Source organism: Clinocottus analis, unplaced genomic scaffold, assembly GCF_023055335.1.
Source record: "Clinocottus analis isolate CAN_PGR_092001 unplaced genomic scaffold, fCliAna1.0.p SCAF_9, whole genome shotgun sequence".
In the NCBI taxonomy this organism is placed as follows: Eukaryota; Metazoa; Chordata; class Actinopteri; order Perciformes; family Cottidae; genus Clinocottus; species Clinocottus analis.
In genome coordinates, this window is record NW_027176251.1 from 2,287,501 (window position 1) to 2,305,125 (window position 17,625).

At 48.4% G+C, this 17,625-nt stretch overlaps 4 protein-coding genes across 11 annotated transcripts in view; 3 read left to right on the forward strand and 1 right to left on the reverse strand.

Annotated features, from left to right (window-relative positions):
- Nucleotides 1-1,112, forward strand: part of LOC137781814 (oocyte zinc finger protein XlCOF6-like) — a 3,396-nt gene extending 2,284 nt beyond the window's left edge. For all 5 annotated transcript variants that reach the window (XM_068570815.1, XM_068570814.1, XM_068570813.1 and 2 more), the window contains one exon: nucleotides 1-1,112. This exon is cut by the window's left edge and continues 247 nt beyond it. In XM_068570815.1, coding sequence (XP_068426916.1) covers nucleotides 1-529 — 529 coding nt within the window. In that variant the 3' untranslated portion in view covers nucleotides 530-1,112.
- A 347-nt stretch (nucleotides 1,113-1,459) lies between these two features.
- rpp25l (ribonuclease P/MRP 25 subunit-like) lies at nucleotides 1,460-2,974 on the forward strand. Of its 3 annotated transcripts, none has more exons than XM_068570819.1 (2): nucleotides 1,460-1,594; nucleotides 2,100-2,974. In XM_068570819.1, exon 2 carries the CDS (start codon nucleotides 2,100-2,102, stop codon nucleotides 2,766-2,768), a length of 669 nt encoding a protein of 222 aa, XP_068426920.1. In that variant the 5' UTR covers nucleotides 1,460-1,594; the 3' UTR covers nucleotides 2,769-2,974. The 3 variants fall into 3 exon arrangements, with proteins under 3 accessions (XP_068426920.1, XP_068426919.1, XP_068426922.1); XM_068570818.1 differs by having other exon boundaries at nucleotides 1,575-1,715; XM_068570821.1 differs by lacking the exon at nucleotides 1,460-1,594 and adding an exon at nucleotides 1,705-1,813.
- A 498-nt stretch (nucleotides 2,975-3,472) lies between these two features.
- On the forward strand, nucleotides 3,473-8,604 carry LOC137781713 (gamma-aminobutyric acid type B receptor subunit 2-like). Its single transcript, XM_068570634.1, has 18 exons — nucleotides 3,473-3,682; nucleotides 4,029-4,166; nucleotides 4,331-4,489; nucleotides 4,567-4,668; nucleotides 4,804-4,869; nucleotides 5,044-5,232; nucleotides 5,328-5,570; nucleotides 5,750-5,810; nucleotides 5,916-5,996; nucleotides 6,072-6,222; nucleotides 6,367-6,496; nucleotides 6,696-6,896; nucleotides 7,140-7,247; nucleotides 7,447-7,632; nucleotides 7,730-7,849; nucleotides 7,926-8,001; nucleotides 8,183-8,288; nucleotides 8,453-8,604. The coding sequence occupies exons 1-18, from the start codon at nucleotides 3,473-3,475 to the stop codon at nucleotides 8,595-8,597; spliced, it is 2,472 nt and encodes an 823-aa protein (XP_068426735.1). The 3' UTR covers nucleotides 8,598-8,604.
- Nucleotides 8,605-9,352: 748 nt separating this feature from the next.
- On the reverse strand, nucleotides 9,353-13,091 carry tmem116 (transmembrane protein 116). 2 transcript variants are annotated; one of them, XM_068570492.1, is made up of 11 exons: nucleotides 13,009-13,091; nucleotides 12,623-12,669; nucleotides 12,477-12,540; nucleotides 12,140-12,247; nucleotides 11,844-11,948; nucleotides 11,409-11,443; nucleotides 11,255-11,338; nucleotides 11,068-11,188; nucleotides 10,852-10,996; nucleotides 10,349-10,428; nucleotides 9,353-9,995 (listed from the first exon to the last, which is right to left on the reverse strand). In XM_068570492.1, exons 1-11 carry the CDS (start codon nucleotides 13,060-13,062, stop codon nucleotides 9,828-9,830), a joined length of 1,011 nt encoding a protein of 336 aa, XP_068426593.1. In that variant the 5' UTR covers nucleotides 13,063-13,091; the 3' UTR covers nucleotides 9,353-9,827. The 2 variants fall into 2 exon arrangements, with proteins under 2 accessions (XP_068426593.1, XP_068426592.1); XM_068570491.1 differs by having other exon boundaries at nucleotides 12,423-12,540.
- Between the last annotated feature and the right edge of the window lie 4,534 nt (nucleotides 13,092-17,625).

Here is a 17,625-nt window from a genome sequence, read left to right on the forward strand (position 1 = left end):
CAGCGCGCTGCGCCGGCACCAGAAGGTCCATAGCGAAGCCCGGCCCTTCCAGTGCCCCTCCTGCCTCAAGACCTTCAAGCGGCAGAGCTCCCTGAAGAGCCACCAGCTCACGCACTCGGGGGTTCGGTTCCCGTGTCCGCTGTGCAGCAAGAGCTTCAGCCGCGCGCTGGAGCTCAGCTACCACGTGGACGTGCACGCTGACACGCGGCCGTACTTTTGCTGCCTGTGCCAGAAGGACCTGAGCGGCGCCCGCATCTTCAGCAAGCACATGAAGAAGCACCAGGAGGAGAACCCCGTCTTCAGCAAGCGAATGAAGAAGCACCAGGAGGAGAACCCCGTCTTCAGCAAGCGAATGAAGAAGCACCAGGAGGAGAACCCCGTCTTCAGCAAGCGAATGAAGAAGCACCAGGAGGAGAACCCCGTCTTCAGCAAGCGAATGAAGAAGCACCAGGAGGAGAACCCCGTCTTCAGCAAACGCATGACGAAGCACCAGCAGGGTTCCTCCGACACGGAGAACCTCAAGGACTGACGGGGAGTCTGCTGAGCAGAGAACCAAGCTAAGGAGAGAACCAACAGGAGAACCAGAGACGGAGCTGCTATTAGGACATTGTTAGCCTAGCATAGCATAAAGACTTGAAGCGTGTAGCGCGTTGCATCTTGAGACCTGAACTCCTGAGAGAACGCGTAAGCGTTGACAGCACTTCCTGTCCACAGGAAGGTAGCTTGTTCAAGGACACTTGGAGGTCAACGTGTCAAGTTATTTATTCAGTTAAATCACTGAGACGTCTTTATGTTCATTAAGGGGACGAAGACGCGTCTTACATGTGTAACAATATATTTAATTGTTTTCTGACCAGTTAATTCATTAAGTTAATTGTGTGATCCCTGTGAACTAGAGGGGTTCCTGAGAACTAAAGGGGTTCTGGCGACCCCTGTGGACTAGAGTAGTAGTGTAGTGTCTCTGAGCACCAGTGTCTCTTCAGACCTCATTCTGCAGGTCTGGCAGCCCCCCAAAGGCGAATGGATTATGGGGTCCGCTGTACGTTACCCAGGTGGGGATCAGGTTCCTACAAAAGAAATGTTTGATGAATAAATCTGTGTAAATAAATGAAACCGACTGAACATGTGTCCTTTATGATTCCATGGTAATGAGACCTGAACCACTCATAACTATAGACCTGAACCATCACTGACTATAAACCTGAACCAGCCCTAACTATAGACCTGAACCAGCACTAACTATAAACTTTTAAAGAGGAAAGGCTTAAGTCTACTTTTAAATAACAATTACACCTCAACAGAACAGTGTTATTATAGTACTTTTACTGTAACAGAGTAGTTTATACTGTGGTATTCTTCTATACTTTTACTGTGTGGTATTAGTACTTTTACATGTGACAGAGTACTTTTACTGTGTGGTATTAGTACTTTTACGGCAGTGAAGGTGGACTTTTCTCTGATCCACTCAAGAGCGTTGCTGCCTTGTACTGTGTGACGTCAGTTTGCGACAGTTGTCGTTGTTTGACGGTAACGTGAAGCGGAGGAGAAGACGTAAACATGCGTATCGTTTAGGAGCCATAACAACACGCAGCAGGTAAAACCTCTCACTTCTGCACGTGCGCTCGTATTTAAGAAGATTACGTCACGTTCCTTGTATAACTCCGACCTTTTCTCGCGCGCTGAGAGGAAGTTATTGCTCATTCAACAGACGTCACGTGAGTTGAGGGAAATGACCAGTGCTCGGTTCAAATGGCGGTTTCCCTTTAACGTTTCTGGTGTCGCGGTTCAACGACCGTGTTAACCCTTAACCCCGGTAACGGTAGCTCGGTTACTGACGTCACATGATTTCAGTTCATCTTGACTGTAGTACTTGTACTACTATAGACAGTACTTGAACTAGTACTACGTAGTACTTTTACTACTATACAGTACTTGTAATAGTAGTACGTAGTACTTGTACTGTACAATTGTGTGTTTATAGAAGTACATGTACTACTATAGATGTCTCTCTCTCTACCTGTCTCTCTCTACCTCGCTCCACCTGTCTCTGTCTGGCTCTCTAACTGTCTACCTGTCTCTACCTGTCTCTCTCTCTTCAGATGGAGAACTACCAGAAGACTCGTACGTTGGAGCGTCCCTCCGTCTGTCCCTTCTCTCTCCCCCCCGGCACGCCGGAGGTCCGAGTGCGTGACGGCAGTAAGATCCGCCATGCGCTGCGGTATGCGCTGAGCCGCATAGAGGCAGGGCCCCGTGGTGGAGAGGCGGGACCCCAGGGGGAAGAGGCGGGGCCCCAGGGGGAAGATGCGGGCCCGCCGCTCTGCAGACAGATGGTCCTCACGGCGAGCGGCGGTGGCGTGTCCAAGGCCATCACGTGTGCCGAGGTGGTGAAGCGGCGCGTGCCGGGCCTCCACCAGATCACCAGGCTGCAGTTCTGCACCGTGGACGAGGTCTGGGACCCGTTGGAGCCCGGCGCCGGCCTGGACAGCCTCACCGTCAGCAGGAACCTGCCCTCCATCTGGATCCTGCTCTCCAGAGACACGCTGGACCGCAGCCAGCCCGGCTACCAGGACCCGGGATGCCACGGGGCCCTGTGGGCCCACAGGGAGGACGGACCAGGACCCGCCGGCCCGAGACCAGGACCCACCGGACAGAGACCAGGACACAAGAGGAAGAAGGGAGGAGGAGGAGGAGGACGAGGACGGGGACCTGGACCCGGACCCGGACGTCAGACTGGACGATCCAGAGAGCAAGCTAAAGGACAGAATTGACTTACTTACAGGACACTCAGAGAACATTTAGAGGTCACTCAGAGGACAATCAAAGGACACTCAGAGGACCCAACGTGTCCATGATTAATTTCTTCCCAAAGGACTCGAGGACAGATGAGACGGAGGACATTCTTAGTTCTGTGATGTTGATTTGTTTGATTTGTCTGTAAAATGTTTTCACTAAAATGTTTCCAGAGATTTATTAATATTGTCCCTGTGTTTTGTTTTCTGTCTGTGGAGCGATGATGGAAGTGAGAAAAATTAAAGATGTAAACAGGAAGTGAGAAAAATTAAAGATGTAAACAGGAAGTGAGAAAGAATCAAAGATGTAAACAGGAAGTGAAAAAGAATTATAGAATGGTTAACTCTTCCGGTGCCCCCTGTGGACTTGAGTGGTGGTGTCTCTCAGCACCAGGGTCCCTGACAGGCTGACCCTCAGCTCTGGGTCTCTGGATCTGTTGGATCTGGTCTGTATGTATTTTGTGTATACAAAAGAGCAGGAAGTATGATTTCTTCCTCGGGTGAGTTAAAGGTGCAGAAAGTATAAAGGAGCAGCAGCACCTGATCTTAACAAGGTGTGGAGTGGTGACATCTGGTGTCCACGTTGATCCTTTTATCTCCCGGCTGCTTACTGAGGATTACGGGTCCCTGCACGAGGAGCAGAGGGATCGGCAGCAGACAGCAGTGGGACCGGGTTCATGAAGATGGAGGAGGTGCTCAGGCTGCTGCTGATCTGCGGGCTCCTGGTGGATCTGGTTCCGGCTCAGGTCCGCCACCCTCTCCCGGTGCTGTGGATGATGCCGGGCGGGGACCGCCTGCTGGCCCCGGCGGTCCAACTGGCTCTGCAGGACCTGAAGAGACAACCGGCCCCGCTGGGGAACTACGAGATCCAGCTCCAGCTGCTGGACTCACAGGTGGGTCACCTGGGGCCCTAAAACCGGGTCACCTGGACCTGGAACCGGGTCCCCAGAGTCTGATGTCTGTGTGAATCCTGCCAGAGTTTTTTACTCACAATGCTCACAATGTTGTTAGATTATTGATTACTTTATATCCTCGTACTACAATAAAACTTTCTTTAAAACTTTATGATTCATCCCTAAAGCAGTCAGATAAATGTAGTAAAAATACACCATGTACCTCTGAGATATACTACTGTAGAAGTACAACATGTACATGGACCCTCGTTGAAACCCCCGTCTTGCTCCATCTCAAGTGAGACGGGTCTGAACTGGTCTCATACGGTGTCTCGTGTCCTCACAGTGTGACCCGGCTGAATCCCTGAAAGCCCTGTTTGACGCCTTGTGGGCGGGGCCAGACTACCTGCTGCTGTTTGGAGGGGCGTGTCCTTCTGTGACGCCGCTCATTGCTCGCTCTCTGCCGGCTCTCAACCTGCTGCAGGTACACAGCGGGCCCGCTCCCTCTAGTCTGCTTTCTCTAGCTTTGAGATCGTTCACTGCAGCTTGTTCCAGGATGCTTTCACTGTGAAACTCTTGAAACGAGAACTGTGTAGTCGGATCCCAAACAGGTAACTTTGTGGTGCGTCCTGTCCTCGGGTGTCTCAGGTGTCTTTCTCAGCCTCGTCCAACAGGAAGTGGAATGGGAACCTGTTCAGCACGCTGCCGTCGGACCGGGCCCTGAACCAGGCTACGGTGAAGCTGCTGCAGCGCTTCAGGTGGACCAGAGTTGGTGTGATCACTCAGGAGGGGCCCCGGCTGTCAGAGGTGAGGGCCCTTCATCTACCTGGTGGGTCCTTCAGCACTACCTTTATCCTCCATCTCTTCTGTGTGTTCTGGTGTAGATGAAGAAGGACCTGAGCCGACAGCTGCTGAAGGCCGATGTCCAGGTGGTCGTCTGGGAAAGTCTCTCTGAAGACATCTGCAGCAGCTTGAGGAGGCTGAAGGTCTGAAGCACATTTACTTCAGGACCTTATGGTCTGGAACACCTTCGGTTCTGGTCCTGAAGGTCTGGAGCACGTTTAGTTCAGGACGTTTAGGACCTCTTGGAGTCCGTCTTCTCACTGCTGCTTTGTTTACAGGAACAGGACGTTCGGATCGTCATCGGCCAGTTGGAGGAGGAGTCTGTGTCCTCGGTTCTCTGTTGCGTAAGTCTCTAGCTCATCCTTGGGGATCCCGAGATGTTCCCAGTCCAGCTAGGAGGTACAATCTCTCCAGCGTGTCCTGGGTCTTCCTCAGGGTCTCTTCCCTAGTGAAGTCCTAGTTATTGTTGAGTTTAAAACAGCCAATGCCCATAGTGAAGCTGTGATTCTGTGTTTCAGGCCTACAGGCTGAACCTGTTGGGAGCTCGGCACCAGTGGGTGGTTGTTGATGGAGGAACAGCTGGATGGAGGTTAGAGGGGCCGGATCCTGACTGCACGGCCTCCAGTCTGCTGTCGGCTGCCGGAGGATCCATCAGGCTGCAGACGAGAGCGCTCGGCAACACGGAGAACCCGGGGATCTCCGGACGGGTCAGAAACCACAACCTCACTCCCACCAGTCACCTTCGAACCACAACTTCACTCCCACTTGATGTTTTTTCTTCTTCTCTGCTCAACGTGGGCAGACTCCTCAGGATTACCAGGACTCCTACCTCCGACAGGTGATCCAGGACGGGTCAAAGGTCAGCCCCCTCCACGCCTTCGCCTACGACGCCGTCTGGCTCGCTGCCAGAGCACTCAGTCAGGTGATGGAGGCCGCGAAGCTCCAAGAGAAGTACAGCAGCCAGAGAAACGTGAGCGCTACTGGGGAGGACGTCCGGAAGACGCTGCTGGAGGCCCTGAAGGAGACGCATTTTGAAGGAGTCACGGTGAGCTTGACACACCTGAGCACGTCTGATGTAAACACAGTAAACACCCCTGAGGTGAACACACCTGAGGTAAACACACCTGAGGTAAACACACCTGAGGTAAACACACCTGAGATATGCCTGCTGTCCATATATTTGTTTATATATATTCATGAGTATTTGTTTGTTTGTTGTTTCAGGGTCCAGTGATGTTTCGTAACGGAGAGAGAATGACGGCCATCGAAGTGATCCAGCTTCAAAGTGAAATATGATTGATATTATTGATTACTGATTAGTAGTGTTGATATGATAGATTACTGATCAGCAGTGTTGATATGATTGATTACTGATCAGCAGTGTCCTCAGGCAGCAGGGGCATGCTGGTGGGAGACTACAATACTTCCACCCAACAGCTGCGAGTGCTAAACCAGCTGCTGAGGTTTTCTGGTGAGTCCCTGAATGCATCACGGAGCGTCTCATTGAGCCGTTGATCAGGATGATGCTGACCGCTTGCTGCTGCAGGTCCAGGACCCGCAAGAGACCGGACCCTGGTGCTCGTGCAGCGGCTGCACGTCAGCTTCCTGGTGTACGGCACGCTGTCCTCAGCAGCTGCAGGGACCATCTTCATCACTCTGACCGTCCTCTTCCTCACTGTCTTCCGCCGTAAACAAGGGTACTTCTCCAACATTTAATTGAACAAAATTTAAGCTTAAATATTCAAACATTCACATAAATGTACGGATTATAAACATGCAGATACGTCAACATGAATCCTGCGTTAGGTATGAATCCATCTGCTCCACATTGATGCCTGCAGGCCTGCAGTCCAGGATCAGCTGCTGCAGCTGGGGCTCCTGCTGGGCCTCCTGCTGGCCTCCTCCTGCGTCCTGCTCTCCGGTCTGGACCAGGCCTCGTGGGCCCCCTGGACGCCCGAGCTGCTCTGCTCCGTGAGTCCGTGAAGACCTCCGAGTACTTTTACTGAAGTACTGCTCTCACTGTACTACCAAGTACTTCATTGTTCATGTGTTATAATGGATATATAATATTTTACTGTGGGGACTTGAGATATAATAAGATGCCGTCATTTGTAGGGGAGTATTTGTACATAATAGTACTGCGAATACACGTCCTGCTGGCCCTCCACAGGTCCGCCTGTGGGCCGGCTCCCTGGGCCTCACGGGGATCTTCTCCGTGCTGTTCCTGCGGTCCTGGAGGCTTCACGCGCTCTGCAGCGTGCGGCGGCCGGCTGGCTGCGCGCTGCTGCTGCTGCTGCTGGACGCGCTGCTGCTGGGCTGCTGGACCCTGCTGGACCCGCTCAGACCCGAGCCGCTGCAGCTCAGACCTCAGGTATGAGCGCAGGGTGATGCTGAAATACAGTCAAAGTACACTGGTGTCATTGGCCTTATTCAGTGAAAGTAGAAGACTTGGTTTTAGTAAAAACAAGACCAAAAGGTCTGAAACTGTTCAATCTCATAAATGTATTTTAGTTTTGTATACAAAACACGTAACTGAGTAAAATGTACAATGTAGTGGACTACAGGTATAAAGGAGCAGGACCACCTCTGACCTCTGACCTCTTTGTTGTCTCAGGACCAGGTGATCCAGGACCAGGTGGTCCAGCTGGTCTCTGAGTGCTGCGGCAGCTCCAACATGCAGCTGTGGCTCGCTGCCGTGTGCGGATACAAAGCTGCTCTGCTGGTCAGAACCACAGGAACCTGCTGCCTAGAACCTGCTGCTTAGATCCTGCTGCCTAAAATCTGCTGCTTAGAACCTGCTGCCTAGAACCTGCTGCCTAGAACCTGCTGCCTAGAACCTGCTGCCTAGAACCTGCTGCCTAGAACCTGCTGCCTAGAACCTGCTGGCCTCTGCTAATGTGTCGGCCCCCTCTCTGCTTCAGAGTCTGGGCTGCCTGGTGGCATGGAGCGTGCGTGCGCTGGGCGTGTTTGTGGTGGCGGCGTTCAGCGTGTCGGCACTGTTGGGGTCGCTGCTGACGGCCCACAATCCTTCTGTGCAGCTGTGCCTGACCGGCGTCCTCGTCCTCTGCTGCAACCTCTTCATCCTCAGCTGGCTGTTCGGGCCGAAGGTCAGTGTGTCCGTCTGACGCGTGTGAGTCTGAGCCCGCGTGTGGGCGGAGCCTCCATCCTCCGGGACGACTCCCCCATGGGTTCCTTTCTTCACAGTTCTTGCGGCGCCGCGGTGGTGAGCCGCAGCAGGCGGCCGTGAGAGAGGACGAGGACGAGGACGAGGAAGGGCCGAGGCTGAGCCGCCTTAACCAGCAGATGAAGACTCGCTGTGCTCAGGTGAGGACGCAGACACGCCGGCTGACTTCCTGTGTGAGCGAGTTCCCGCTCAGCGCCGTCTCATGTGTTCTTTCAGCTGGACTCGGAGATGGAGAACATCAGCTTGATGCTGTGTGAGACGTGTCGGCCCATGACGATGAGACGAGACACGGGTAAGGACAGGAAGTCACACGTTCATGTGTTTAGCCTAGCTCAGCACAAAGAGTTGAAGCAGGGGGAGACTGCTAGCCTAGTTAGCTCCATCACCAAAAAAATGCCAGATTCTGATGTTGTTGTATATATATGTGTGTATGTATGTATATGTACATGTGAATATGACCTGTTTGGTCTCAGGTGGACTCAGATCGGTGACGTGGTCTCATGTGGCTCAGGTCTGTCCTGAGGACAGAAACCCAGAGAGGGAACCTTTGAGTCCAGACAGCATCAACTCTCCTGAACAGTGAGAACTCTTGTTCCTGCTGTAGTAGTACTAATACCCTGCAGTAGGAGTACTAATACCCTTCTGTAGTGTTGTACTAATACCCTGCTGTAGTGTTGTACTAATACCCTGCTTTAGTGTTGTACTTGTACTAGTCTTTAACTTCCTGGCCGTGTTTCTCTCAGCGTGCGGCGCCGTCTGTCTGTCCAGCTGCCCATCCTCCATCTTGAATACCTGCCCGGCGGCGTCAGCGCCAGCAGCTCCGGTCTGTTCACGATGACCACTTCCCTTTCCCCGGACGCCGATGGACCAATCGCACCGCAGCAATGACCTTCAATGAGAGCGCTGTATTTCAATATTACATTGATTTGTATTAAGAATATGAAGAAGACACTCACATTACTTCCCATTTTTTGCCATTAAAATGTTTTCTAATGAACTATCCCGTGAAGTGCTTCCAGTTTGAAGCTGATTCCTCGTCAGTCATTGCCCAGTGGCATGTATGGTATTTATGGTTTATAGATCAACATGGACTAGCAAAGCCGGGGCCAAACCACCGATACTTTGGTTGAAAGGCGGGCATGCTAACCTCTGACCCACAGTCACCTCACCTGAGTGTCTCTCCTCACCTGAGTGAGTCCTGACAGTTGCATCACTGTTTCTGAGCCGCACATGACACAAAGATTACATAACACACATGACACAAACATGACATAACGCACATGATTTTAGTGGCCGAGCACCTGAACTCTTAGCTATGATTTGATAAAGAAACATTAATTTGAGTGTTGGTGTTTGTGTCTCGTAGTTGTTTGTGTCTCGTTGAAGTTGTTTGCGTCTCGTTGAAGTTGTTTGTGTCTCGTTGAAGTTGTTTGTGTCTCGTTGTAGTTGTTTGCGTCTCGTAGTTTGTCTTGTTGTAGTTGTTTGGGTCTTGTTGTAGTTGTTTGCGTCTCATTGTAGTTGTTTGCGTCTCTTTGTACAATATTAAGAAAGATATCTGAACCAAAGAAAGCAGCGTTTTATTCTAGAAGACACCACAAGATTTTGAGAAAGAAATAACTTCTGTTTACTTTTAGACTCTTTATTATCATAGTTTCATGTTTCGCACCCTTTGTCTGTTTCCAGCGTCTTTCATCCTTCACATCAAAGTTATTAATACAAATATTAAACTCCATCTTTGAATGTCTGTCGGCTCTAAACTCAAAGAAGAAGTTCTTTTTCAGGTCTTTTCATGGAAACAAGATGAAACTGAACTAAAGGTGATTTTAGTTTCAATATCAGATTCTGTTGGTTTTAAATCCTTTCATGTCCAACCTGCTCTTCGCCGGTGGAGAAGCTCCTCCTCTTCCTCCTCTTCAACCCCCCAGTGGCTATGTGACTCCAATCACGTCCAAACCTCTTTCACATACTGTTTCCTTTTGTCGTGAACTCCCCTCTTCTTCTTCTTCCCCTTTTTCTCGCCTCAGTGGTTCAAGATGTCTTCTTCAGCCGCCGGGTTTTCCCTCTCAAGTAAAACCTGCTCCACCTGCTCACTCTCACTTTCAGGTTGTGTCTTTCGTCTCAGCCGGTGCGAAGTGTTTGGTAGCTCGTCTTCTTCTGCGACCTCAGCAGAGGCGTCTGAGTGTCTTTGTCTCGAGACAATACCCTCCTGCCGGCGCGGCGGAGGCGTCCAGGAGTCCATCCGTAGACCAGACAGTTGAGGAAACCCTGAGAGGCCGAGGTGAACGCCTGCAGACACAAAACACACTGAAGCTACCCTTCCACCAGCAGGGGGTGACTCCTCTGCTTTTATAGAAGTTCATGCTTCATGTGTTAAAGCTGCATTCTCTCTCCTGACCACCATGGGCAACTCTTCTGGTTGTATAGAAGTCCCACAAAATGAACAGAAACTTACTTATTGACTTAAATAAACTCATGTCTTGACAGATTATAACTCTTTCTAAACGGGTTCCAGGTCTAGCGGTCAGTTGGAGTTCCTCTGTATGAAGTGACTGGCAAAAGTTCTTGTTGAAGTCAATCAAAGGTCTCCAAAGAGACTCGTAAATAGACCGGCCCACAGGCTGTTCGGACCCCAGACCCACCTGAGATATGTAGAGGCCGCCGCCGGCCGCACCTTCACCCGCCGATGGCGCCAACAGCCGGAGGAGAGCCAGACTTACCGCTGAGGGAACAACAGGGAGATGGAGTCACACACCTAGACCCCAACAGAGGAACACACACCTAGACCCCAACAGAGGAACACACACCTAGACCCCAACAGAGGAACACACACCTAGACCCCAACAGAGGAACACACACCTAGACCCCAACAGAGGAACACACACCTAGACCCCAACAGAGGAACACACACCTAGACCCCAACAGAGGACCACACACTTAGACCCCAACAGAGGAACACACACCTAGACCCCAACAGAGGAACACACACCTAGACCCCAACAGAGGAACACACACCTAGACCCCAACAGAGGAACACACACCTAGACCCCAACAGAGGAACACACACCTAGACCCCAACAGAGGAACACACACCTAGACCCCAACAGAGGACCACACACTTAGACCCCAACAGAGGAACACACACCTGGACCCCAACAAAGGAGGAAGACCAGCGGGTACAGCAGCATCCGTCGGTCCATCAGGCGGATGGAGGCCTGCTGCTGGTGGCCCAGGTAACCGCTCGAGGTCATGACCCGCCTGTATATGCGACGGGCTTTCACCACGAGCACCTGAAACAGGAGAGCGGGGCGGTTCAACCCGAGGTCCGCTCGTGGACGTCGGGTCGTACCGCGTGACTCACTGTGATGCCGAGGAGGGTGAGGAGGAAGGTGGCGAGGAAGACGGAGCTGCGGTAGACGTGCAGCCGGCGGCAGGCTGCGGTGGGCTGCCGGTGCTGCGAGGTGTCGTACATCAGGAGACACCTGGTGGGCCGGAGAACCGTGAGCTCAGGTAAACACTTCACCGCGCTTCATCGGGTCTTAACGCACCTGTAAGGCTCGCTGAAGTTGGCCTGACACTGGCTGCCGTTTCCTTGTGTGAACACCGGCGTCATCAGCAGGACAGGAAGCAGACTGCGGACAGCAGAGCCGGTCAGAGCGCAGCCGCGAGCGTGAGCATCAGTGCTATGAGAGCTGAACTCACCCTGAGAGCAGCGCAGCGCTCACCCTGCCGGGAACCTGGACAAACACACGCTGCGTCTTAAAGGAACAGGTTGACCTTTTATGAAAGATGGTGGCTGTTTGGTGGTTATTGTACTGGCTTTCCCCCATTTCCAGTCTTTATGCTAAGCTAAACTGACTGACTGAGAGCTCCGGTGTGAGAGTGACTCCCAGTTCTTAAAAAAAGTGGCGTGTCTCCCAAACTGTTGAACTATTCCTAATGGCAAAAATATCCCCGCACAACAACAACAGATGTTTCTCTTCTCTATCTGATGCTTCTGGTTTGATATTCCTGCTGCATTCATTTGTAGGTTTAACTGCTCTACATCCTCTTGGCTAGCTTCATATTCTATGAGATCATCAGATGTTTGGAGTGTCGCTGTATTTCCTGAACAGAAATGTGATAGTTGGCAGGAACCTGAAATGGGACTCCATGGATGCAGCTGTAGAACTGGTCTCTGATCCCTGTGTAGAGGTTCAACACATAGTTGAGGGTGTAGAAGAAGGAGGCCATGTAGAGAATCTGACAGAACAAAGACACACTTTGTAGTTTGGAGCCAAGAGATAAACAATGTATGTAGGTCAGGAATGTGTCCATGACGTCTGTCCTGGTTCTGTTGCTGGGGTTCCTCCCCGACTGATCAACACTGCATCCCCCAGGATGCAGTTGAGGACCAGTTCAGACGAGTACGGGACCAGTTCGAAGTGACTCACCTGCTCCACAGTGTGCAGGTGGTCACAGTGCACAGTAACAGAGAACAGAGCAGCTCCGATCAGCCAGCAGAGAGCAAGCAGCAGGTCGGATACGCTGAGCAGGAACAGCTGCAAACACACAGCATCTCTTTTATTTATATATATATATATATATATATATATATATATATATATATATATATATGAAGGGTCTGAAGGGTCAACTTTAAATTGATGTGATGAGATGCTCAGAATCCTTTTGGAGGCTCAGTCTGTGGTCCTGAGTCTGAGCTTCACGTCACACCTTAAACCTCCAGAGCACAGAGACAGGGAACAGGAAGTGGAACAGGAAGCTGACCTCCGGCGAGGGGCGGAGCCTCAGTGACATCACACAGACGATGATGGAGCCAGAACCCAGAGCACTGAAACACACGCAGCGCCACATTAGCAGAAGGTATACAGGAGGAGGAAGAGGAGAAAGAGGAGGGTGATGAAGTCACTGACCTGAGCACAGCCATCACCAGCTGGATCCAGCGCACCGCTTCATACACCTGCACACATTCAGGAAGTGGAGAGGAGGAGGAAGTAGAAGAAGAATTTACATAACGGATTTCTTCATGATGAAGATGATGAATATCTCAGCTCCTCTTCATCACTTTTACATTCGTCATGATGATGAAGATGATGTTCTTTGTTTACACATCCATTAAAGATGAAGGACATGCTGATACTTTGTAAACAGTAAAAGACCCGAGTACTCGATAGTACTCTCGTTAGTTGCTAGTATTAGTTGCTAGTACTCTAGTTAGTTGCTAGTATTAGTTGCTAATACTCTAGTTAGTTGCTAGTACTTTAGTTAGTTGCTAGTACTGGTTCTGAGTGCAACTGACCTCCTCGTCCTCGGCTCTGCTGCTGTTGGTGAAAAGCTTCTCTGGAGTCGACATGATGAAAGAAGAAGAATCTTCAATGAAGAATGAAGGTCTGTCATGCTCTCTGACTCCGCCCACTGTCATGCTCTCTGACTCCGCCCACTGTCATGTTCTCTGACTCCGCCCACTGGGCAAACATGGACATGCCCCCTGGGAGGCAGACTCATTTATGTCAGTGAAAGAGAACCTGCAGTCAGACAGGACACTTAGCGCCCCCTTGAGGACAGACGTACCACCTCTGTATCTATTCAACGTTTCTGTGTACTTTTACTGCCATTGGTGGTATTTACATCTCTGCTTACAACGTACTCGATCTCAAAGGTAAACCACGTACTTTATACTGCACTGCATTTATCTCACTGCACTCGTACTGCGAGACAAACACCAGTATTGCCCTCAGAAATGTACAGTAGATTTATAGTACATCAAAAAATACTCAGTACGTTGTATTTACATCCAGTGAAGAACTCCGTCCTGCTGTCACATGTTCATTACTGCAGGGTGCTGGCGCCGCCTGCTGGTGAGATGGAGCAGCACAGGCTGTGTGTGGGTGGGTGATTATTGAGACATGAGCTCATCAGAATAATGCGATGTGATTGGCTCATTGAGTCACATGATCACTGGTCGCTCCTTCTGATGCACATCGTTACCACAACATTCCTGAACGGTCCGTGTACGGTCCGTGTACGTTTTGTTCGTTTGTTTTTCCGTTCATTCGAGAATACGGAAATACGGAAAAACGGCCGTTTCTTCGTTTTCCGTTTCAAACCAAAAACGGGAAAACGGAAAACTACTTCCGTTTTCTCGTTTTTGGCGTCTGAAACCAAAAACGAGAAAAGAGAGACGATTATTTTCATGTCAAAATAAAAGCCAGTAATATGTATTATTATTTACGGTCTTTTAATTCTCATTTACAGTCTTATATGATGCAAACACATCGCAGAGTAACGTTAGAAGAAGATTAATTAATAAATATGAATAAATACACCTGGTTAAGTTAGCAACAGTAGAGACTACAGGCAGTTTAATACATGTATATATGTGCACAGCAAGAATCAACTGTTCAATTAATCGCTGCATTTTTTTAATGCAACACAGTTCGTAATATAGTTTAATCAAGTAATTTGTGTGTGTGTAGAGTTGATCATATTTAATTGTTTTATCGTATTGTGCCGTTTCTTGAGTGAACACAGAGCAGAGCCTGTATGAGACCACAGTAACGGTTTACCTTTCTACCAGCAGGTGGCGCTATTTCATGTATTTACTTGTTATATGCGATCTTCTCTGTAGCTACTTGATGAGAAAACTCAACTGAAAGTTGTTCTCTGAATACTACTGTTGTTGAGTCACACAATGTCATTTTAGGACTTTTTCAGGCGGGAAGTTAGTTGTTTAAGCAGCAAATCTGTGGTCTGTTTGTCAAGAATCATCCGATTTAACCTTTTCAATACGGAGCTTGTCGCCGGCGACAAAAAGTAAAATGCAAACTGGATGCAAAGCTAATTTGACCATAACGCCTCATATACTTACGCCATCGACGTAAATACAACTGATTCTGAACGCTAAGAAGGTCCATTACGGTAATGGTAATTTAAAAAAAAAAAAAAAACCAGCAACAAACATGTCTGTGGGGGTGGAAGTGAGCAGGTGCAGAGAATCAGAGGAGACACTTTGACTGGCATTTCACTTCTTTGGAAATAATATGTTGGCATTGTAAATAATAGTATTATAGTTTATGAGAGTTCTGCCACGTGATGGCCCACCTACACCCCTTAATAAAGTCCACTTTCATGTCCCCACAAATATACAGGACAGTTGGAATTGACAGCTGTAGGGATGCAGACCGTCAGGCTGGACTTGGGTTGGGAACCAATGCAACATTCCTCTTTTGCATTTTGGACCAACCAGCATGGCACTGTCTCATAAAAATGAATTTCCCATCCAATAACACTGGACAGAAGAATCAGAAGAATTGAGATACAGCAACACAAGTCAAATACAGGAATGTAATCGTAAAGCCACCACTAATTCTGAAGGTTTCTGAGCTTTTTGGGGAGTACTGTATTTAACTTGTGTTTGACATACAGAATTAGAAAAATATCAAAGATTGTCTTTCTTTGCTGATCTAGAAGTGTGCAGATGTCATTGGTTCAGATAAAAATGTGAGGACCTGCTCTGAGGTTGTGACCTGCTGTTCTCAGCTAAACAAAGTCATGACCTGTGGCTCTGCGGTCATGACCTGCTGCTCTGAGCTAAACAAGGTCATATGACCGGCTGATGTAAATGTTTTAGTAACCGACATGCAACCTGGGGAACCCAACGGCCTTGTTGCTCAGTTTCACAGGAACAGCAAACTACCTTAATTAATATATTATTATTTATATAATCAGAATCAGCTTTAGGTGTGTACACATTCAATGAATATGACTTATCTAAATGTACATGCAGAAATATAGACATACGGCTGTAAACAGGCAACAACGTCTAAGAATCATTTGACTACTATAAACTATGTGAGACATCTTAGACGTGTGAGAGTAGCTGTGCTCTCCATGTTTCAGTTTGATAACATAAGTCATACAGTCAACTCTTCAAACAGTGTTCACACACAACACAGAGCTGAATCCTTCTGGAGACCAAAGTGCTACGTTAAGATGATGTGATTTAGTCAGAGGTGCTGAGACACTGACAGCAGAGTCAAAACAGATCAAGTTATATGTTGGTGATGACAGTAACAGTAACAGCATGATGGTCTGCATCCCTACAGCTCCAGAGGTCACTCTGAGGGGTCACAAGACAGGTAACATGGTAGAAGTACAGAGAGACAATTCATCTGGTTTGTGTTCTTGTAAGATTTTGTCAAACTTGTTGTATCTCAATGGCATTTGGACCAAAGCCTTTGACCAACACTATATATCTTCTCACCTTGGCCCTTTGACCTCTTCTGTACCATTCAATGCAGGATTTTTATTTGTAATAAATTAATCAACCAGGTAGGTAAATTATATGCGTGTTTAATAAGAATAAACGTAGTTGACTTTCCATAATATTTCTCTTTTGAACAATTGAAAATGAACATGAGCGAAGCTTTTGAGATTACCAGAATGAAATTTAACCTATTTTACATCTTCTCAAACAGTTTTGTTTCCCCAAAGCATTGAGTGTCCATGTTATAGGCTTTCATATGTGTTCATGTCCAAACGTTTTGAGATTTGTTTATCTCCGTGAAGCAGTTTTCATCCAGCTGAAGACAGGACCCATTATTGTACTCCTCACACATCCAGAAAGGCACTGTTTCCTCCCAGAATAACTTTCTTTCTGTCCATTTCAACTGTCTTTCTGTGTGTTTGTGGGGACATAAAAGTGGCCTTTATTAAGGGGTGTAGGTGGGCTAGCAAGTGGCAGAACTCTCATAAACTATAATACTATTATTTACAATGCCATCATATTATTTCCAAAGAAGTGAAATGCCAGTCAAAGTGTCTCCCCTGATTCTCTACAGCTGCTCACTTCCTCCCCCACAGACATGTTTGCTGCTGTTTTTTTTTCTCACCATTACCGTAATGGACCTTCTTAGCGTTCAGAATCAGTTGGATTTACGTCGATGGCGTAAGTAAATAAGGAGTTACGGTCAAATTAGCTTTGCGTCCAGTTTGCGTTTGACTTTATGTCGCCGGCGACAAGCTCCGTATTGAAAAGGTCATGTATTTACTTGTTATATGCGATCTTCTCTGTAGCTACTTGATGAGAAAACTCAACTGAAAGTTGTTCTCTGAATACTACTGTTGTTGAGTCACACAATGTCATTTTAGGACTTTTTCAGGCGGGAAGTTAGTTGTTTAAGCAGCAAATCTGTGGTCGGTTTGTCAAGAATCAGCCGATTTAACCTTTTTAGTACGGAGCTTGTCGCCAGCGACATAAAGTCAAACGCAAAGTGGATGCAAAGCTAATTTGACTTTAACTCCTTATTTACTTACGCCATCGACGTAAATCCAACTGATTCTGAACGCTAAGAAGGTCCATTACGGTAATGGTGAAAAAAAAAAAAAAAAAACAGCGGCAAACTTGTCTGTGGGGGTGGAAGTGAGCAGCTGCAGAGAATCAGAGGAGACACTTTTACTGGCATTTCACTTCTTTGGAAATAATATGATGGCATTGTAAATAATAGTATTACAGTTTATGAGAGTTCTGCCACTTGCTGGCCCACCTACACCCCTTAATAAAGGCCACTTTCATGTCCCCACAAACACACAGAAAGACAGTTGAAATGGACAGAAAGAAAGTCGTTCTGGGAGGAATCAGTGTGCCTTTCTGGATGTGTGAGGAGTACAATAATGGGTCCTGTCTTCAGCTGGATGAAAACTGCTTCACGGAGATAAACAAATCTCAAAACGTTTGGACATGAACACTCTCCTACGCTGACTGCTGAAAAACGGCTTCATGAGATTACAATTCTCTGGAAATCGTGTGTGTGTGTGTGTGTGTGTGTGTGTGTGTGTGTGTGTGTGTCTTGGCCTCAGATGACACATTCTGGTATTTCTGCAGAACTGTTCAGAGGAAATTCTGGAGAAAAGCAGT